The sequence below is a fragment of the Psammomys obesus genome, unplaced genomic scaffold (assembly GCF_907164565.1).
Source record: "Psammomys obesus unplaced genomic scaffold, mPsaObe1.curated_primary_1811, whole genome shotgun sequence".
In the NCBI taxonomy this organism is placed as follows: domain Eukaryota; kingdom Metazoa; phylum Chordata; class Mammalia; order Rodentia; family Muridae; genus Psammomys; species Psammomys obesus.
The window spans coordinates 3,176,519-3,199,584 of record NW_026594184.1 but is presented as its reverse complement, the minus strand read 5'-3'; the positions used below and the strand labels follow the sequence as shown (position 1 = coordinate 3,199,584).

The window sequence follows — 23,066 nt, the reverse complement described above, 5'->3', positions numbered from 1 at the left end:
ACATCCACATGTGCAAGGCACTTCATGTCTCCTAGTCTCAGTTTCTTCTGTTGGGAGATGAAGATGAGAAGAGGATCAATTTTACAGGGCTGTCAGAAAAAGAACATGGCTAGCCCTTGTGATTGTTGGCTCCTAAAAGCTCAGGCAATTTCTTTCAGCATATCAGAATTTTAGAAATACTAAATAAAATTTTGTCTAAATTTTACTATTAGGGTCGGTGCATTCGCGAGAACTGCAAGTACCTGCACCCTCCGCCACACTTAAAGTCGCAGCTGGAAATTAGTGGGAGAAACAATCTGATTCAACAGAAGACTGCCGCAGCCATGTTCGCCCAGCAGATGCAGCTTATGCTCCAAAATGCTCAGATGTCATCCCTTGTAAGTGCATGTGTGATATCCTAGCTGCTGTATGACTCTTCTAGTACAAGCTGCTCTTGCATACCAGCACCATGTCTTTTGTGAAAGCCTGTATGCTGACATTGGGATAATTCGGCAGGCCCTTTTTAAAGTGTGGTACTACAAGATTTAGGACAGTGCTTGTGTGCTGATTACCAGTCCAGAGCTGTTCCTATGAAGAAAGCAATCACATGTGTTGGATTAAAAACCTGGCTGCATTTGTATAGGGTGTGAGTTTCTAAAAGTACATTAAATGAAAAGGAGCTTTGTAAAGATGAGGAGGAGATGAGCTTTGTGAAGTTTATTGCACAGAAACCTTTGACCTGTAGAACATTAATTCAAACAAAGTTCTATATATTTGGTAATTTTGTTGTTTGTTGCTGTGTTGTTGGTTTTGAAGTGAAGCTTCATTATGGTCTCAAAACATGATATCTTCCTGCCTCAGCCTCTCAAACACTGGAATTTATAAGCATGTGCCACAATGCCTGGATTTGTGATTGCTTTTAAATAAACTTTCTTTTAAAATAATTTTAGATTTAGAAAAAATTCAAAAGTATAAGAAAGAGTTATTGTTTTATTTTTTAATTTTTGCCCAGTCTTCTTTCTTTTTTATTTTTTTGTGAGGTAGGAGGGATTTGAACATAGTAGGTAGGAGCTCTAGTTCTGGGCTGTACAGCTAACCTTAAAACTTGAGTTTTTATCAATGGGTGTAATGAAATCTAAGGCCTTGTGCATGCTCTACAAGCATAATACTATTGGGCTGTATTCCCCGTATACACAGATAATATTTTTATTATATATACCCTATGTTTTATTCATATTTCATTAACCTTTTCCATTTATGTGCTCTTTATTTCAGTGTCCAATCTAAGGTAGCATGATGCATTTATTTAATTGTTCATTTTCTGTCCTGTGGTCATTTCTGTCTGTTATCATTTCTCAGTTGTTTCATATTTCCTATGAGCTCTACCTTTAAGAATGAAATTATGCCCTATCTATTCATATTATGCTTTTAAGAATTAATCTTGTCCTGACACCTTAAAATACAAAGTTTTGTCTTTGTCAAGCACCTTAGAGGAGAAATTGAAAATTGTCGCCACTCTGCTACAATTTTTCGCATCTCCAATCTAACTCAGTGGTTTCTCATTCAAATTCCGTCTAGCATGCTTCCTTTAAACCATTAACAAGACCAATTTGAAAGGACTGTGCTTCTTTTGTTACTCATTCATCAGTGACTATGCCTGAAAATTGATAGTTATCCATGGCATTTAGATGAAGTAAAAATATGGGAGTGGGACAGTCTGCCCTCAGTAAAGCTCATTAGAGAAAGGATTCTGGAGGCCCCACACATTGCCACATGCCTGTAATTCCAGCACTAAAGGAGGCAGAGGCAGGGGGATCTCTGTGAATTCAAGGCCAGCCTGGTCTACAAAGTGAGTCCAGGACAACCAAGGCTATACAGAGAAACATTGTCTTGATTCCCCCCCCCAACAAAAACAAACCCAATACCCCAAAAACATAGATTCTGAGATTTTAAGAAGCAGCATGTAAATATAACCTTCTGTCTAGTATATCTGTGAACATAAGCCCAGACATTGGAGGCTATTGAATACTTGATGTTTTTCTTCATGATGTTTCCAGACTATCTGGAGAGATTAAAATAAGAGAGATTCCATGTTCTGCACTATTAGTTTGCCAAATATATTTGCCTTCAAAGTCGGTGCTGATAATTACATTGATCAACTAATTCTCATGTAACCAATGAGGTCCTTAAAGCTCATTTGACCTTCAATAACGTTTCACATGAACAAAGTCTTTCTTGAACGCCTCTGGGCTTTTGTATGCTGAAGGATCACAGTTCCTCCCTGCTCACCCGTCTGGGAAGAAGCTGGGAATAAAGTTCAGTGAAAAGTAGATATGTTTGTTGAATCCAGAAAATGTAAGTACATGGTAATAAACCAAAGCAATTTTTACTGTTTTCCACCTTATTATGCTTTAATTGACAAAATGCGTATACTTCGGGTATAAATGTGATGATTTATACATATAATGCATATATACTTCTTTTATAAAATGAGACAGCATGGATTAACCTAAAGGATATAATGCCATGCGGAACAGATCAGATTGAGAATGACAAATACTGCATGGTTTCACTTATATGTAGAATCTCAAAAATGTTGAGCTCATAGGAACAGAGAATAGATTGATTATTGCTAGAGTCTTCAGATGAGGGGAGGGAGAGGTTGGTCAAAATTTGACTATGACAAAGAAGTATTTAATTCACCATTGCTATTCTCAGACTCTTATGGGAATGAGCAAGGAATGCAGCAAGATTTTACTAACACTTGAGCCCAGCATATCCTATAGTGGCAGAGCAGATATTTTTTTAAAGGTTGTGGTACAGCCTCAGAGCACCAGTGTGATGCCTTGTTTCCGGGAACCAGAAAGCCAGGCATAGGGTGAATTAGGGGGAAGAAAGAAAGACAACTATGTTCTTTCTATTCAGACTGTGAGACCCTTTCTCTTTCAACTCTTCACTCCTTCATGTAGAAATTATTAAAGTGGCATATACTGGGAAAATAGGGGGAGGTGCTTTAAAAGAAATGAGTAAGAGGACATTCATTCAGTTTTGAAAGTTCTTCAATTGTGCTTTCTAATTTGCTTCTCCATGAGTTTCATAATAGGTTATATTTCCCTTTTTTCTTCAGTAAGGATAATTCCAGATCTCAGGCTTAAGATAACTCATATGACTCACCAGAGTACAATTTATTTTATGACATATTACAATATATAAGAATTATATAGAAGATCCATGAGGAACAATTAGAAATTGCTTTCTTTCTCCCTCATATTGTTTAGTGATAGCTGTTGTGATGTGATAAGTTAATATAGATTAATTTCTGCATCTGTTATGTATACAAAAATCTAATCTTGAAATGGTTGATATGTTCCTCCTCTACGGTTTAGGAAGTTGCTTTGTAGATATGCTGTAATTGAGTTGTAAATGTGCAGTTTTAAGTGAAATTTATCAGTCTCATCTGGAAGAAATCTCTTTAATATGAATTCCAATCTCAATATTACAGAGGTAATGTATGATTTTGCTTAATTTCGGTGGTACCGACTCTTCCTATAAACTGTTCTCTTTCTCTCTTTTAATCACTCCCTTACTACTAATTTGATACTTATCCTTAGAATATATTTTGTTTAAAATTTTCTCGTCTTGTGTTTGTTTGATAGCACCTTAATAACCATTTGTATCGCTGGCTTGAACTTCAGGTCTTTCCACAAAGCATACTTTGATTTGTTTCTAGGATACCAGAAAAGTGCTTCTGCCTTTGGAAAATTGAATATAGCTTGCTTATTATAAACCCCAAGATAAAGGGAATGTCAACTTACAAAGAATGAGAGTGAGAGAATAGATTCTGTTCAGTATAACTGAACAATGAATAAAAACCACACCTAGACAATTGAGGTGGAATGCTTGCTATACCAGGCGAGTTTGTTCACTGTGTTTAACAGGTCTGTACTGACATTCGATACTGTAAAGATCTACCTTTGAAAGCTTTTTGTTGGCTTTATTAAGAAATTTTAGCAGGTGGAGCAAACAATGTGGCTCCCTAGCATTTCCCAATGAGTTTAAGAAGCCATTGTTCTGATGCTCAGACTCCATTTGTATTGTAAGAAGGTAAAAGAATACTGTAGAAGACAGTAGTAGGCCTACCGGAAAACCCTCAAACAAAGCAAAATTTTAAAAAAAGATTCAGCTTCACAATGAAGATTTTTACTCATAGGAAAGGATTCTCACTACTGCAGATGACGCATATACATATAAAGTAAATTTAATGATATATAATACTATAAACATTTTCTTTAGACATGCTATATGCCTGGACCTATATCAGGAAATTCCTTTACTTCTTCTTGGAAGAAGTAGTAATTGAAATAAAAACAGATCTTGACATACAGGTGACCTTGACCTAGTGAAATATAGTCACCTGATGATTAATGGAGAGGGTGTTGGCTCAGCACATCTGAGGTCCCATTGCAGTGTGCCAGGCTCTCTGGCTCTGGCTCTTTTATATGCTTTCCATGGCTTTCATTGTGACTAAGTTAAGTCCAAAACACAAATGCTATAACTAGTCCATGGTTTACCTTCATCTTGGGTATCTCAGATTGAGTCTGTTGTGACCCATGCCCAACATTTTAAGTCATAGTTATATGTAATACACATATATTTCTCTAAAACAATATTGTGTGTTAATGTAATAAGAAGCAGGTTTTGTAGCCTTTCGGGAACAGGCAAAAAAAAAAATTGAAAGTTGAAGGATAAAGGGGGATGTACTAATTAACTCTGTCCTAGTAATTGTGGACTCCAGTATTTTCACTGTTTATCCTCTTAATGTTTTAGAACAGTTTTAAGTGGAAATAAAATTGGAGAATATTTATTTATTTTTCAATTTTTGAAAATCAGTAAATAACTAACAATTTGAACATAAGAAAAATCCCCATTTTGAAATCTTATATTAGAGTTACAACTTTGTACTTGATATAAACTCTCTTTATCTACTAATAGGTTGATGCTATAAAGAGTAGTTATTGACATGGTCCTTTTATAAAAATATCTATGACAGGATGAGCCAGATATTTTCTGAATTGAATGGAAAATGAAACTAGGTCCAGTTAGCACCAGAACAAACTTTTACTAAACTAGAGCCAATGAGGGCCTTCCCTAAATGCTGTAATACTGAAGACATAAATACTCAGATCCACAATTGGATACTATGTAGTTTGTTGTAGGACTTAATGACAAATGTGTAATCATAAATGGCAGCCAGACCAGTTAGAACCCTGAGATTTGATTCAGAGGAAACAATATACATATTGGTTAAGTGAATAATTTTAGTCTAGGAGGAATATGCGTAGTTTATCATAAACCAGTACCAAAAATCCTAGCATATTCCCACTGCCAGGTCCAACTTGTAAATGGTTTTATCTAGTTATATTTTGCTAAGAAACTATACACAAAAAATCTAGTGATGACCCTAAGGAGATTATGATGATCTTGATTCAAAATGGCTTTGGTCATGTCATGTCAAGCTGAATCCAAACATCCAACAGAACTCAGATTTGAATACACACACACACACATACACACACCACATATATAACTAGAATTTGTAGGAAGGATGATTAAATGTAATAAGGAAAATAACAGCAAAGTATAAACATATATAATGCTATCTAATGTCTTAATGAAACCCAATATTTTGTGCAATAATTAAAATCTAGCAAAACATTAAGTAAAAGGAGTTACAATATATTTTAAGGAAGGTTCTGCAGTTTAGTACTTAGTTTTCCATTTTGACATGGTAACATTAAGTGTTTTATAAAATGATATTTTTGCAAAATTTTTAATAGTTATTATGCACTTAATAAGTTCAATGTGACATAAGATAATTGTGATTGTTCTTAACATGTTTGGTGCCACAGTGAAGTTGAACAAATCACATCATGAGCATTCCAGAGTGCTACTGTGATTTAACTGCATTTTCTAGACAAAAACCAAAGATTGTGTTATTTGTTGGTTCAACTTTATTTTCAGAGGTAGATTTAGCATTGAAACTAATTAAGGATAAAAGCTTCTCATTTGCATAGCTTTCTTCAAGTGTCCTTAGAGGAGCTCTAGCAGTTCCATCAAAAGGTGTGGGGATTTGTATGCCCACCTCTCTCACTACATAGTCTACAGAGCCTAGAGTCACTCTGCTAGCAAATTATTGATCCAAAGTATTTGTTTAGGTCCTTCTTCATCACCTTTTATGTTATGTACCTTAAAACTCCTTTATATTAAAATGAAATTTATATCAAATAACAGCAGGCTTACTGCTATACCTCAACTATGAGTAAGCAGGCAATATGAATGAGATATGCTCCTTTAAAAAGTTGAATGAAAATGCTACGTTTTTGTTACCCAGCAGAAGTGCTTATGCATTGTATTGTTTGCAGTATCCAGTTTCTTCGATAGTAACATATCACAACATCCTTCCTTCCTCCTCGTAGTATTCTCTTGAGATAAATTAGAGGTAATCTGGCTGTGGCCTGTTCTGCCTCCTCCTCTGGGGCTGGTTAGCTTAGTTTGTCACAGCTTGATACTAATGAGACCACATGGCCTCCTGGTTTCACTACTCTGCTCATAGTTTAAACTATGAACCAACTACCTCGAGCTTGTTTGCTGTTGATCACAAGTGAAATGAAAGGTAGTGGATCAAGATGGGAGGGGAGGTGGTGCTAGGGAACTGGGAGGAGCGGAGGAGGGGAAACTGGTTGGGATGTACTGTGTGAGAGAAAAATGAATTAAAAATGAAAGGCAGTATTTTGGTGGGTACGATAATATCTTTTCTCCTCGATAGAAATTAAACAAAGCAACTTGACAGTATCATTTATAAATAATGTTTATTTTTTGTCAAAATTAATGTCTTGCATAGTTGAATATGGTTTAGAAGTGTTCCACTGAGAGGACTTCCAGGAGACCATGTGTGGAAAACTATGTTTGTCCTGGTAATTTTAAATGTGTAACACTAAGTTCTTAGCTTGCCTTTAAGGGGTGACTCAATATTAATTTAAGTTCTTCATGTACTCTTTTAATTTAAATATCCAGTAGATACTAGTTGCATTAGTAAGGTACTAATCTCCTAGAAATGCAGTTTGTAGTGAGAAGTTGTGTGTTTTACCATATGATCTCATTCATATATGGAGCCATTGAAGCCATTCTCATAGAAGTAGAGAACAGAGTCGTTTTTACCAGGCGTGGCAATAAAGGGAACAGATGAGGAGAGGGGTAAAGCAGTGGTTAAAATTTTACAGTACTGGAAGGAATGATATTTGTATGTATTATATACACGAAGTGCATACTATCACACATTTGTACAATTCATGCCATGAACTGTATCTTTAAAGTAGTTTTCATTTTCTTACTGGAATATTAAATTTAATTGAATGTCATTATCACATGGTAATCACCACCAAATAATTTTTAGATCCATTCTTGCTCATTCCTTAGAATAGTCAAAATTGCCTGGCTTACAAACTTGCCTACAGAAGTACTCATTTGCTTTTTTCCTATGTTAATCTGAGTTTGGGTTTCACTGTAGTTTCTAGCTCTCTATTGCAGGTACTCCTTCCACTAATAAAAGCATATCTGAACTGTGGTTTGTGCCCTCATTTGTGCACCTCTTTACCCCTTATACTCACAGTAGTCTACCAATCATTTGTCTACCTAACTACCTTTAGTGTTCCTTTTTACACAAAGACATCTATAATTACTAAGGTCAGAAAAGTCAGGTGTAATTGAGGACAATTATTTACTTTTGAACCTTGAACTTTTTTTTCCTTACCTCTCCCAAGGGCCAGGGTGGCTTAGTATTAACAATTATGATGAGTATATAAACACTACCATCAGTTTTCATTTGTTTATAAAGTTACCTCATAATTGTTAAGGTAGCATTTAACCAGTCTGGAGATTATATGAGCTTTCTGTAGCCTGTCTTTTGACTGCTTCTGTCCCTAGAGAACAACACTCAGTAGGTGACAAAGTAAAAAACTATGAAACACAGGCTATACAGCTGTGTTTTATGTGAACAGTTAGTAAAGTTGGATGGAAACTAAAACTGTGCATTTCATTGTTCTTCAGATTTTCCTGACAGAAATAAGCCCATTAATGATGAAAGGGCATAATACTTTTATAAAACATAAATGTCTTCATATGTAAACAGTAAAGGGAAGGTAGTGTGAGTGCTAGTAAAATTTAAGTGAACTCTTTTCTGGTACTAAAATTGACTCAACAAATTGCTAACAAGTGTTTACCATTAAGTAAGAGAAAATGCTGTCGTCTGCCTCTAGATAGAAGCTCAGAAACGGAAGACTGAAGTTATTCTGTGGTGTCCAGGCCATGATGTCTTTTATATCATTTCAAATCTTTTGTATTCATCTATAATTGTAACTGATGTTGGATATTATTAAGAACAAGGAGTTCTATTTTGTAAGAGGAACAAAGCAACGGATTTGACGTAACATTTAATTTCCATTTCTTTATACTAACTTGATGAATAATTCATTTTAAGTAATAGATTAGTGTCCCAAAAATGTTTATACACTAGACACATGTACTTGAGGCATAACTTTTGCTATTTTCTTAATTTTAAATTGAAACGTATTTAGCTACCTATTTGAAGTACACTTCAATAGTTTTATATATGCACAGAATGTGAAATGCTAATTGATGTAATTAGCATTTTCATCTCATTGCTTTTTGGTTCCATGTATTGGGAACCTTAGGAGTATCAAAATTTGTGTTGGGCTGTTACTCAAATTATTATATGAAATAAACACCTATACTAACAGGTTTATTTCCCCACTTTTCACAATAGCTAAGATATGAAATCAACCAAGATCATTAACAAGTAACTGGTTAAGGAACCAGAATTTTTATTGAATTACTTTACTATTCAAAAGGTGTTTCAGAGTCCTTTAAGAAAAATATTTGCCGAGTTCTTAAAATTTTACCTTGGTAGGTTTTCAACTATTGTCTCCCCATAGTTAATGACTGAGTAGCATCTTTAAACATATCTGTGTATGTTTATACATGTATGTATATGTATATATATATGAGAATTCTTCTGTTTAAGGAAAATTAAATGTCCATAATTTTTTGTAGTACAAGTCTACAAAGGAACACAGTGAAATCAGTGAATAGACATTAAAATAAAATGTAATTATGGTAATTTCCCTGTGTTATTAAATATTATTCTTTTTAATATTTTAAACATTTAAAATGTGAAAAGTAAGTTGTTCATACAAAAATAGGAACAGGTCACATCTGGCTTGGGGATCTTGATTTGTGGATCGTTATTCTCCTGGGCTTGTCCAACCTTTTGCCATGTGACAAGACATTGTCACCTACAAAATTTATGTTTTAGAACTGTAAAATCCAGCCAGTCCTGATGAGGTCTGATAGACTAGGGTCAGATGGAAGGGGAGGAGGACCTCCCCTATCATTGGACTGGGGGAGGGACATAGGAAAAGAAGAGGCATGGAGGGTGAGATTAGGAGGGGTTAGGGAGGTAGCTACAGCTGGGATACAAAGTCAATAAACTGTAATTAATAAAATATAATAAAATTTAAAAAATCACAAAACAATATGATAATGTCCAACCTCAGTTTTTGATTTTGTGTTGGGACATTTTCCAACTTCCTGTGGTCTGTGGGCCATGAGTTGGGCATGGCTATGAGGAGCCAAAAACCTGCTCCAGGGACAGATGTCATTGGACCTTTAAACTTCCTAGGATCCCAGGTAACCTTTTGTGTAACATGAGTTTTTCAGTAGACAGTTCCTGCAGCTTTTAGTTGTCTCTCGGAGAATCCCAGATGAAAAACATTAGAAGCCATATTTCTGAAGACTTTCCCCCAGCTTTTAGGAAGTATTTCTTGAATACATGGTAGTTTCTAGACTCTGTGCAAGTGTCCCAGGAGTCTTAGAATTTTGTATGATAGGAGAAACGCTACTATTCACTGAGGACACATAACTGCCCAGAGATCTTGTTTCTTAAAGTCTTTGCCTTCACTATTCATGCTTTGCCAGAGGCAGAAGATAAAAATACAAACCTCTAGTTCTGAGAGAAAGCATCTTCTCATATTATCAAATATTAGGAGATAATTTCAGCTTTAAACATCATTAGGAAATAATTTCAGCTTTAAACATCAGAGGCAATTGAAATGTCTACACTTCCAGGCTATCCAGAGAAATAGGATTCCATGTATTAAAAACATTTTCTTTAGTACTGGGGGATGTGGTTGAGTGGTAAAGTGTGCATAGCATGTGTAAAGCCATGGGTTTTATTCCTAGCATACATACATACATACAAACCTCCTAACCTCTTCCTCAAAATAAACAATATCTTACAGATGGGTTTATGTTAGTTCGATGGACATGAAGGCTGTTAAATACATAGAAGCAGGATTAAGTTACTTAGTTTATTGCAACTGAATGCACAAGCTTATAGGATGCATGACTTAACCTGTGGCTGTTAGTCAGAGCGAAGCCATTGAATGTTCAGATTCATAAAATACAGTAGTTAGCCTGGGGCAGAGGTGGTGTTGAGAAACTAGAAATGCTTATTTGAAAAGAAATAAGCAGTTCAAGAGTTCCTGCCTCTGTTCCAGGGTTACAACTGGAAGAACATGCTTCTCAATAAAGTGTTAGAGAATGAAATTTATACCCAAAGAGGAAATGGCCATAAAAGCTGCAACACTAATTTTAAAATCTAATGACAACCTAATATAGTTTATAGCTAAATCTTTAAAAACAACTAAACATCTCCAGGAATTATTTTACCTTTTTAGATAGGCTAAGTATTTGCAGATTTTTTTCGTACTCTTAGAAGAAATAACATACCATAAGTAGATTTAAATAGTTTTAAAATGGAAGAAGTTAAAAAAAATTCCCTGGCAAAAAGAAAAAAAAAATAGAGAGGTTAGAACCACAAAAGAAAGCCTTGTTTATGTAAACATTAGGTTTAACTTTTAATTGAACATTAATTAAAGAACTTATTTTTTAGTCTGGAAATCCAGCCACCCCTCAGTCTTTGTTTAATAGATTCTATTGTAATGTCTGTTTTTCAGTTTTAGAAAAATCAAAATTTAAAAAAAAGTATCTACCATTGGAAGTGACTTCAGTGAGAAATTTCTATAAAAGTCTGAGAGAAAACAAATATATGTAAACAAGACTACTGTGTGGTTCAAATGTGGAGTTTTCACTTTCAAAGTTTCTAGCTGATTTTGAAATGAGTATGAATCATTGAATTAGTAAGACCTGACTTGTCAGGTCTAATTCTTGAAGATGTTGAGAACTTTGATAGGTTCCTGAGAACTGTTCCATCACAAGACTTAGCTGGGCTTGGTCAGCCCAAGGCTATCTGTCCTCACCTCAAACCTGAGAGCCCCTCCTCAGACTGCCTAAACATCTTTCTTGGCATCTAGTATGGTCCCTTCATTCTGAGAGTGCCTTCTCTGTTACCCCAGTGAGTCCAGTTTCTTTGAGCTAGATTCTTTCTTCCTAACAGAGTAGTCAGCTCATTTAATAAATGTGTCTAAGGTAGAATGCTAAACCAGGAGCATTTCCATTTCTGCAAACTTGGACTTTGGGGCTTCTTCAGGCAGCTGTACTAGTGGAAATTTGAAGCATGGAGAGTGAGGTAGGGATTATATATATTGCCCCTGCCAGACTCCACAGATTCCTATTCTCCCTGCATTTAGAGGAAGCCCCTTGAATGCAATTTTGCAAGTATGGGTGAAGCTTAATTTCTTCCAGTTGAAAGAAAGCAAAAGAATGCAAGAAAGAACACATGCACTTTGTAAAACACAGTGAGATACCACCAGCTATTCACTTACTAAATTACTATTAGAAATATATAAGTAACATATAGTATTCATTCATTAAAATTTATTTTTATATGTATCTTCAATTGTATCTACAAGTCGTTCTATAAGGATTCATGACTCTAGGGAGGGCAAGAACACTCTCAATGAACTGATAACCATATTGAAAATGAAAGGCCTGAAGATACCTGATAAAACAGGGTCAGATGAAAGGGGAGGAGGTCCTCCCCAATCAGTGGACTTGGAAAGGGGCAGGGAGGAGAGGAGGGAGGGAGGGTGGGATTGGGAGAGAATGAAAGAGCAGGATACAGCTAGGATACAGAGTTAATAAAATGTAACTAATAATAAAAAAATTAAAATTAAATTTAAAAAAAGAATAAGAAAAACTCATTGTCATTGGGGTGACAGGAGCCACAAGAACACATTGACCAGATTGGTAATCTTGTATAATGGAAAAGTAAATAAATATTCTTGCTTCATAAAAAAAAAAGAGAAAAAAAGAAAAGAAAAGATGCACACATGTGCCATGAACTGGGAAACATCACAGTAAAGTGATCCTAAAGGTAATACACATGACCAACCTCTATGATAACAAAAATTTTAAAGAGATACAAACGAGCAAAACTCTTTATATTTCTAAGGATTTTATTTACTAGTTATACTCTAAATTGTGAACCATATAATCCTGTTATCTTATCTCTTCTGCCCTAACAGGGATCCTTGTAGCATTTCTAGGGCCTCCTTTTAAACTATGAGTATCATCTGGCCCCTAGATAAAGACAAGACTGGGCAAATCACATTCGTTTCTGAAACGGGACCTGCAGTTAAAAAGAAAATAGTACAGTAAAATAACAGTGCTTTCCTCATTTTTAGATGGATAGTAAATTGTTAAAGCATTCACGTTTTGTAAATTACCCTTTTCATTTTCAAGTCTTACATAAATAGCAGTGGGCTGAGAAAAGAAAGAAGTTCAGGGCACTGTTGGGTGATTGGGACATGTGGCAGGACAGGCAACCTTAGAGACAAGAGTTCCAGCTGAGATGAGGAAGGAAGAGGTGGGAGAAAAGGGGTTTTCAGGAGTACACCAAGTCTACATTTAAAGACATGGCTATGTAACGAAACTAGGAAAAAAATATGTGTCTATATACTGTCGTTCATTGATGAAATTGTGACTTTTTCAAAAATCAGATTATCTCTAAAGTTATTTTAAAAGAACCTCCTATATGGGAAATAGGAAAAGACAAAAAGAAATTAAGAAACTGGTAATTATGTTTAGAACACACACACACACACACACACACACATATATATATATATATATATATATATTTCATGTAACAACAATTAGTGAAAAAAGGACATAAAGATTAAAGAGAGTAAGAAGGGGATATATGGGAGAATTTGGAGAGGGGAAATAGAATGGAGAAATTGTATAATGATATAAGATATAAGTACACATGATTTAATATAATTACATAATAAATATAAAACGGTAAAATTATGTAATTTTAAAAATAAAAGAAAAACAGAAATAGTGACAAATTATCTTAGGAAATGCTATAATTCCTTTGTGTAATAAATGGTAAGAAGGATATGTTTAGCTCTGATGCCTCATTTTCTCTCTTTTGAACACAGGCATCTTTTCCTATGAATCCATCAGTTGCACCTAATCCTGCCATGCCTTTCAATCCTTACATACCTCATCCTGGGATGGGCATGGTTCCTGCTGAGCTTGTACCAAATGCTCCAGTTCTGATTTCTGGAAACCCACCTCTTGCGTTGCCAGGAATTCCTCTTCCAAAACCGACTCGTACAGATAGACTGGAGGTATGTGTGAAGACATATATAAATGCTTGTAGAATGAATATTAACTCTATGCATAATGTACCATTTTCAGAGCCTAATTTGTTAAATGTTTTAAATAAGTATCTCCAAGTACTTTTTTAGCATAAGGAGTCTGAGAAAGAACGTTAAACATTTTTTTTAACTTCAGTTAGACCTTGATCTGAAAAGAATGAATTTCTGTGAAGTAGGTCAATGTTTCAAATATACCCAAAACTGAACCATTTCATAGGAAGTCTGAGTGAGAATGTTCTCTCTACCTCTGCTTTCTAGAATGGTAAACTGAAAAAAAAAATGCACCTACAATTCTACAATTATGGAATGTAACGCTAAATGAATGTAGGTTGTAATCTAAGGGAAATTTCAAATAGCCTTTGATTTACTGGCATCCTTTAGTTTTTCTTTAATTGAAATTCTTTATACACTAAAATAGAAAATTGGATCCACTGGCAACCAATTAAATAACTGGTCATGTATTATAATGGAATCTGAATATGCACATGACTTAATGTGCTTTACAAGTTGACTGTGTGAAACTACCAGTGCATTGCCATGTGATGAACACCCCAGGCCTTAAAGAAATAATTATACTTGAGGCTATACGTTAACTTCAGGATTCAAACACATTCTTCTGTAATCCTTTAAAGTCCTTCTATGTTTGTGTAAGGCAAATAGACAGTCTTTGTAGAAAATGTGCTTTTCCTTCACTTGGAATAGAAATTGTGTTCTTTATTTTAAGGTGAATATTGCTTTGTATGACCCTTCATCTTTTATGGATAGTTCCTACATAAGTGACAAGATGTGCCAGTGACTCTCATATCTTCTAGGAAGGTAAATAAAAACCTTCCTGTCATCACTGGAAAATGTATGTTTTTGTGTTTTTCTTTTTAAGGTTTGCCGTGAATTTCAGCGTGGAAATTGTACCCGTGGAGAGAGTGAGTGCCGCTATGCTCACCCTACGGATGTTTCCATGATTGAAGTCACTAATAATACCGTGACAATCTGCATGGATTACATGAAAGGCCGATGCGTCCGGGAGAAATGCAAGTACTTTCATCCTCCTCTACACTTGCAAGCCAAACTCAAGGCAGCTCATTACCAGATGAACCATTCGGCTGCCTCTGCAATGGTAAGAGCAGGTTGGAACCGTGGGCTTTTTGCTTGTGCGTAAATGATTCATGTAAGCCCACTTTGTGTAATATTCTGTATACATGAAAGACTGGCTACTCACGAGTGCATCTTAATAAAAATAACCAAAGTTATATGCTAGAAAAGAGAGAACAAATTTATTCTACTTTATATCCTAAGACTTTCTAAAGATAATTATTTAAAAGCTTTATTAATGATTTCAACCTACTGTTCTCTTTCTACCAATCTTAGAAAACGGAAAATTACGTGATTTAAACAGTAAATGATTTTGAGTGCCTCTTATACTCTGACTAGTGTGAATATTCAAAAATGGCAGAGTTGCCTCTTTATTCCATGAGTCACTTTTATGGGCACTTTGCCACTCACATCCTTAATGCCTTTTGAAAACACAACACTTGAAAGATGGGTTATTAAGTAGCTTCTAATTTCATAAAGGTCAAAAATTACCTTTCCTGTCTGGTGGCATAGTGCAGGCAGAGGGAAAGATCAAGGCAGAAGCATGCCATAGCTTCAGGGAGATTTTGAAATGACTGAGAGAAAAAGGCCTTTCTTTTGAGTTAACCTAACAGTCAGTTATGGGGAAAAGTTAGTTCTAATTGATAACACTAAAAAGTAGCAAGTAGAAAAAGTAATTGTGTGACACTGTAGTGTGAGAAATCAAAGTTATATGCTCAAGGGTTTCACAGCTATGAATTATTTTGATCTGTTGCTTGCCATGCTCTTTGCTTGTTTGATTTTTGCTGCCAAGGATCTTCACTCATATTCTCAGTGAGGGACAAAACCGAATAAACTTTAGCTTACCCATGTAACCCCAAAGTCCACAATCAGTGTGAACCAAATTATATGTGGATGCATTCTTTAATTTGAATGATAGAAACTGACCACTACATCTGGCTTACTGTTATGAATCTTAATATAAATACCTGTTTTCCAGGGGTCTTAGACAACTCCTGTGAAGGGTCATTCAGCCCTCAAAGGTTAGAACCACAGATTTGGAGGGTTTTATTTATTCCAGTCTCCTACCTCTTTAGCAACTAGGTTTTTGATGAGTCCATGAAGGCCCAAAGCATTGATAAGAGAAATATTTAATATTAGTATAAACAGCCCTGAATCAGAATTAGGCACAAATCTATGAAGACAGATCCTAGTAGTAAACAGAGAGTACTGCCTTACCAGGATATACAAGATGAATGATATAGACCTTGCCATAGTTTTGAGTTTGCTGGGTAATACAGCTTTAGTTCTGATGTTCCTAATGTTCCAGAAAAAGGAACAGCCTCCACTTATACCAAAGAGAAATCTTTAGGTAACCAAATAAAGAGTCTCCTGTTGTGTTCTGGTAAAATCTTCAATGAATCCATTTCACCTCCAGAGTATAAAAAAAGAAGAAAGACATTTTGATTTTGAATGATAAATTACAGTTTTCAAATTAGGATTTGTCATGAATTTTGCAATTTGTTCTTCTCAGAGAAAGTTGAAAATTGTACATCTCTAAAACTACTTAATTTTCATCTGACTTACTTGGGCGATCAAAATAGTGTGTGCATCAAAGGAAGGGTTCTCAGAAGAAAATGTAGATTACTTTAGGCTTTTAGTACCCATGGGCATCAGGATGTCATGGCATGAATCTTTGGTGCCTGGAAGGCCAGTTCCTTGGCAGAAGTGTTCCTGTTTCATTAGGAATTTGGAGCACACCTCAGTGTTGCTGGCACTTGTTGAAACAGCACACAATTTGCTAAAGGAAAAAAATGCAAAATAATATTAAAATTTTCCAATGATTCTGGTCTAGGGACAGCTTTGGATAGTAAAAGCACAGATCTGAAAGAACGTTACACATAAAAGGGCTTAAATTGTGATAGGTCTTAAAGATAAAAATTAGAGATAGGTAACAAATCAAATGTTACGTACTAAACTGTAGAGAGCCTCTACAGAAGAACACTGCGTACATTTAATATCTCATTTAAATGTATACGATACAAGAGTGAGATTGGTGGTAGGAGAGGAATGATTCATCTGCTGTTTCCTTACAGGTGAGGATCTAGATACATAGTAGTAAGATTTGAACCTAAGGTCTTAGTCTAAATTATATTTTGTTTTGTGAGACTATAGTATTATAATGCCAATGTCTGTTTTATCGCCCACATGCCATTTATTCTCTACATCCATGTTGGGACTTCAGTGGGCAGAAGACTTTTTCATCTTCTAGCTGTCACTTCTGTTCATCTCAGTTCTGTTGTTTACTAGATAAGCATATGTGAGAAGTTAATTATGTATGATGAGTTGCTGTTAGAATTTTCTGCCACATCCTGCCCTAAGTGTTATGGACTGAAGACATTAAAAGACCCTTTCTCTTTATATTTTTTTTTGTTTTTTTATCTTATATTATTTTATTTACTTTATACCACTCCCTCCCCTCTTCCCAGTCTTCTCCTTCCCTTCCTTCGCCCTTCCCTTCTCCCTTTCCCTCCAGGAAAGGAGAGCCCCTCCCCCCTATATCAACCCTCCCCAACACATCAAGTCACATCAGGACTGATCATATCTTCATTCCCTGAAACCAGACAGGACAGCCCTGCCTGGAAGAGTGATCCAAAAGCAGGCAATAGAGTGCATATTAGAAACAGCTTCTCCCTCCGCTCACCAGGCATCCCATATGAAGACCAAACTGCCCATTGACTACATGTGAACAGGGGCCCTAGGTCCAGACCATGCATGCTCCTTAGTTGATGTCTCAGTCTCTGAAAGCCCACATGTGACTGGGGTAGTTGTCTCTGTTGGTCTTTGTGTAAGGTCCCTGTCCCCTCCAGGTCCTTCCATCTTTCCCCCAACTTCCACAGGACCCCAGAGCTCTGCCTCATGCTTAACTGCAAGTCCCAGCATCTGTCTTGATCTGCTGTTGAATGGAGCCTCCCAGACTATGTCAAGTTAGACACCTGTCTGCAAGCATAGCAGGGCATCATTAATAGTGTCATGGGCTGGCTCTCTACTGTAGGGTGGGTCTCAGGTTGGGCCAACAATTGTTTGAGCTTTCCCTTTATCTCTGTTCTCTCATTGTCCCTGCACTTCTTGTAGACAGGGTTATTTTTGGTTCACAGGTTTTGTCAGAGGGTTGTACTAACTAATTTTGCACTGAAACAGTTAATCTCTGTAGTTGTTTGCCCTGATGTATGTCCACTACTCATAGAAAGTCTTGCTTAGTGGATGCCTTTGTGGTGGCTTCCCAGGCTATATCTTAGGAAATTGACAACTTTCTTGGTTTGAGTACATTTTTACTTCTTCACTGATACTAGTGATCAATTCATCCCTTCTCCATAGGCCCTGCCACCTGGTACACTTCAGCTGATACCAAAGAGGTCAGCCTTTGAAAAGGCCAATGGTGTCACCCCGGTCTTTAATCCAAATGTTTTCCACTGCCAACAGGCTATGGCTAACATGCAGATTCCGCAGCCTGCATATGTCCCTACAGGTGAGAACACAGCTCTGTGAATCTTGAGTTTAACAGTTTGAGTGTGTACACTGCAAAGCATCTTCCAAAGGGCTTTTGTTGGAGGACTATTGCCATGTATTTATACTGCAAGTAAAGTAAAGCAATTGCATTTGATTTTCTATTATCTAGAATAACATATATTATTTTGGAAATGAATGGATTGAAATCAAAATGAGAAAGATATTAATGTTTTCCTTTTTAGTATGTCTTATTATTTTGTGCTTCAGAAGGTTGATTCACTTAGTTTAATCTCAACTAATTCCTTGGCTCTTAGTTATTATTTCACAGATAGTAATTATTTGTCAAAAAGAATTTTCCAACTTTACATAACTATGATAAAACAAAGTAATTTTTAAACTCTTCAATGTACAGTATATTTAAAGCAGGTAGTCTTAGCCTCTACCTCTTGGAAACTATTAAGTAAAAGTAAAGCATTGGAGACATGTGGAGAAAGAGAGAGCTTGTTGAGCTTGTGCAAAGCCACAGATTTAATCCCTACTACTGCCAGAAAGCCTGGAGAATTTTTCTTAAAAAGAAAAAAGCCTTAATAATTGAAGGTACCTAATTGTCTGAGAAAGCATCAGATTGATTTCCAGAGTGGTTGTACAAGTTTACATTCCCACCAGCAACGGAGGAGGGTTCCTCTTTCCCCACATCCTCCCCAGCATGTGTTCTCACTTGAGTTTTTGACCTTAACCATTCTGATGGGAGTAAGGTGAAATCTCAGGATCGTTTTGATTTATATTTCCCTGATAACTAAGAGCACTGAACATTTCTTTAAGTGTTTCTCTGCCATTCAATATTCCTCAATTGAGAATTCTCTGTTTAGTTCTGTACCCCATTTTTTAATTGGATTACTTCATTTGTTGTTTCTTTAACTCAAGATCGAGCTATACCACTCCTAGGGATATATCCAAACTATGGTCAACTATACAAAAGGACATTTACTCAACCATGTTTGTATCAGCTCTATTCGTAATAGCCAGAATCTGGAATCAACCCAGATGTTCCTCAACTGAGGAATGGATACAGAAATTGTGGTACATTTACACATTGGAATATTACCCAGCAATTACAAACAAGGAAATCATGAAATTTTCAGGCAAATGTTGGGAACTAGAAAAGATCATCCTGAGTGAGGTATCCCAGAAGCAGAAAGACACATATGGTATATACTCACTTATAAGTGGATATTACACCTATAATATGGAATACTAAACATATTAAAATCTGTACACCTAAAGAAGCTAAGCAAGAAGGAGGGCTCTGGGTAAGATGATCAATCCTCACTCAGAAAGGCATACTGGATGGACATCAGAAGAGGAGGGGAAACAGGGGACAGGACAGGAGCCTACCACAGAGAGCCTCTGAAAGATTCTACCCAGGATGATATCAAAGCAGGTGTTGAGACTCATAGCCAATCTTTGGGCAGAGTGCAGGGGATCTTATGAAAGAAGACAGAGATAGAAAGACCTAGAGGGGACAGGAGCTCCACAAGGAGAGCAAGAGAACCAAAATATCTGGGCACAGGACTCTTTTCTGAGACTGATACTCCAACCAAGGACAATTCATGGAGATAACCTAGAACGCTTGCACTGATACAGCCCATGGCAGCTCAGTATCCAAGTGGTTCCCTAGTAGTGAGAACGGGAACTGTCTCTGACATGAACTCAGTGGCCGGTTCTTTGATCACCCCCCCTGGAGGGGGGGTGTGCAGCCTTACCAGGCCACAGAGAAAGACAATGCAGGCACTCCTGATGAGACCTGATAGGCTAGGGTCAGAGGGAAGGGAAGGAGGACCTCCCCTATCAGTGGACCTGGGGAGAGGCTTGTTAGGAGATGTGAGAGGGAGGATGGGATGGGGAGGGAATGAGGAATGGTGCTACAACTGGGATACAAAGTGAATAAATTGTAATTAATAAATAAAATTTTTAAAAAATGAACAGGAAAAGGAAAAAAATTGAAGATACCATTTACTTTAAAAATAATTTTTAAGACTTATAAATGACATAAACATGCCTAGATGTATAGTATTGAGTATTTAGACTTAGGGAAAATAAAAAATTGATCAATTAACTAATTTTGAAAGGAGCCATTAAAAACAATAGTATTGCTAGGATCAGATGGAAGGGGAGGAGGACCTCCCCCATTAGTAGACTTAGAGAGGGGCCAGAAGGAGATGAGGTAGGGAGAGTGGGATTGGGAGGGAATGAATGAGGGGGCTACAGCTGGGATACAAAGTAAATAATCTGTAATTAATATTAAAAAAATAATAAAAAAAGAAAAGGAAAAAAAAGAAAAACAAAAAAAATCCTGCTCACTCAGAGCTTAAGGTCCCACTTTACTGCTGCGTCAGTGAGACTTGGGTCCTGAATTCGATAGCTCTTGTAATACAGCTCTCTTGCTATTGCAAAAACAATAGTATTTGCTCACTGACTACAATCATTCACAGGTCACCATGTATAAAACATAGGTATTACACACATATCAGTTTCTGGAGAGGAAAAATTAAGTTTTTGATATATTTCTGTTTCTTAGAAAAAAATGACATGTTTAATGACTTTTATCTTAAAACTAAGGAAAATATATAATGCCACAAAGTAAAAGAGAAAACCCAAATGATGTGAGGTAGTTTTTTCTTTCTTCACCAATCGTGGCAATTTCCATTTATCAGATCATTCCATTTTGGCTACTTTTCAGTTTTTCTCATCACTATGGAATAAATTTGGTAGCCCAAAAGGTCAAGCCAAGGATGGTTGAATGTGGAAAAATTTAAATTGTCCATTCTCGGTTTTCTGTCCAATTTTATAGTGACTGTCTATAGAAGTTAGATATTTGTTTTTTTCAAATTTGGCACATATAAAACCTAGTTTTATTTGGGTATGGTGATGTATGCCTGTAATCCCAACATTCAGGAAGCTGACTCAAGGAGATCTTTTTTGAGTACAGAGACAGCTTGGACTAGCTAAATAGTAAATATAAGGCCATCCTCAAATTTACTTTCTCAAAAATAAAGTATTTAAATGTACAAGAAATTCCCCAAATCCCCTTCCCTGAATTAATAGCAAGACTTATAGCCAACTTAGCTGAGACCCTCACTTAATGGAAAGGCAATTGCCAAATAGACTACTCCTCAGATTCAGTGAAGTACAGGAGACATTGTTAATAGAATAATTTTCTCTAAAAAACATGGCAACAGATTTGAATTCTGGAAAAAAGGATGTGTGGAGTAAACAAAAAAAGTCTCCTTTTATGAATAAACTTTTGCAGTGTATTTGCCTCGAATAAATATATAATTTAAGTGAAGTTATTTCTTTAAAGAAAAAGTAAAGATCTTTTTAAATTTTCATTTGTTTTTTATATTAATTGCAGTTCACTCACTTTGTATCTCAGCTATAGCACCTCCCTCATTCCCTCCTAATCCCTTCTTCCCTCCCTCCCTCATCTCCTCCCATGCCCCTCTCCCAGTCCATTAACAGGGGAAATCCTTCTTCCCTTCCATCTGACCCTAGCCTATCCTGTCTCATCAAGGCTGGCTGCATTCTCTTCCTCTGTGGCTTGGTAAGGCTGCCTCCCCCAACTCATGGGGAGGTGATCAAAGAGCAAGCCACTGAGTTCATGTCAGAGACAGCCCCTGTTCCCCTTACTAGGGAGTAAAAATCTTTTGTAATCTATGAATTACTTTTATTACCTGGGTCTGTGGTCTTAAATTTGACCTGTAATTATAAGCATGGGTGATTACTGGTTTGCATGTGCTAATTAATTGATATTGCAAAAAAATATCTTTCTAGTTAAAATTCACTTCTCTCTATGAAGCCTTAAAATAATGAAATCTCTCTTTTCTTTACTTTCCACGCTTTTCTGCATGGTGTACAGGGACAGTACTGTGCATGCCACCCACTTCAACTTTTGGTAGGTTTTGTACAAAAATTCTAACTTTCTCTAACCTAAAAATGTTTTTCTCCTATGACTGTGAAAACATGAGTGACCAAATGATGTGAGTGGACATTTCCTGGATATTTACATTTTAATATGGTGTTTTCTGGAGTTAAAAATAGACCTATTTCTCGGGTCCTAGTAGGTTGCCACTTTAGCCAAATTCTAGCATTACCATTTTCATTTTTATTCTAAAAATAGAAATATTTTTAAAATGTTTCCTTCCATGGTGAAGCAGGATTTTTTTTCTTGGCCTTGCATCTATTATTTGGAAAATATATTTCCAATGTAAAATTTATTAACTACAGTAAAACAACCCCCTCCCAAAATTATCCTTACAGTATAATGCATTCATTACACAGATGTTGAGAAAGGAAGATTTATTCAAAGCTAGAACATCCTGTAGTGTTCTGTGATGTATTCTATAGCATCCAAGAAGGAAGCATCATCTGCCCAGAAATTAAGCACAACAGAATCATTGAGTAGTTGTGTAATTTTAAACTACCACTCACATCCTCTCAGCCCTTTGGCTAACATCAAGCGGAACAACCAGTTTACACATGAATTCTTTAGATAGCCACCACCATGATATGGTAGCAATGCCTAAGCATTTTGCTTTTCACTAATAGAAAAGAAGATGAGAAAGTCACTGGAGAGGTCACAGTTCCTATAATCTTCACAGGAACCACAGATCGTGAGAAATTAGTTTTATTTAAAGTAGGAAAGAAGGAACACATATTTGCATCTCCTATCAACTCAGTCGCTCTTGTGCTAGAGAATTTGCAGCAGCCTGACCTCCATCCCTCTGATGGACTAAAGATTATGGG

The 23,066-nt window shown here is 36.2% G+C and overlaps 1 protein-coding gene across 1 annotated transcript in view; it reads left to right on the top strand.

The window, feature by feature from the left end:
* The window catches only part of Mbnl3 (muscleblind like splicing regulator 3), a 71,236-nt gene that overhangs the window by 42,468 nt on the left and 5,702 nt on the right, over positions 1–23,066 (top strand). Inside the window, exons 2-5 of the mRNA XM_055618082.1 lie at positions 213–377; positions 13,464–13,655; positions 14,563–14,799; positions 18,132–18,282. Of these exons, the coding sequence (XP_055474057.1) occupies positions 213–377; positions 13,464–13,655; positions 14,563–14,799; positions 18,132–18,282 (745 nt within the window). The remainder of the gene's footprint in view (positions 1–212; positions 378–13,463; positions 13,656–14,562; positions 14,800–18,131; positions 18,283–23,066) is intronic.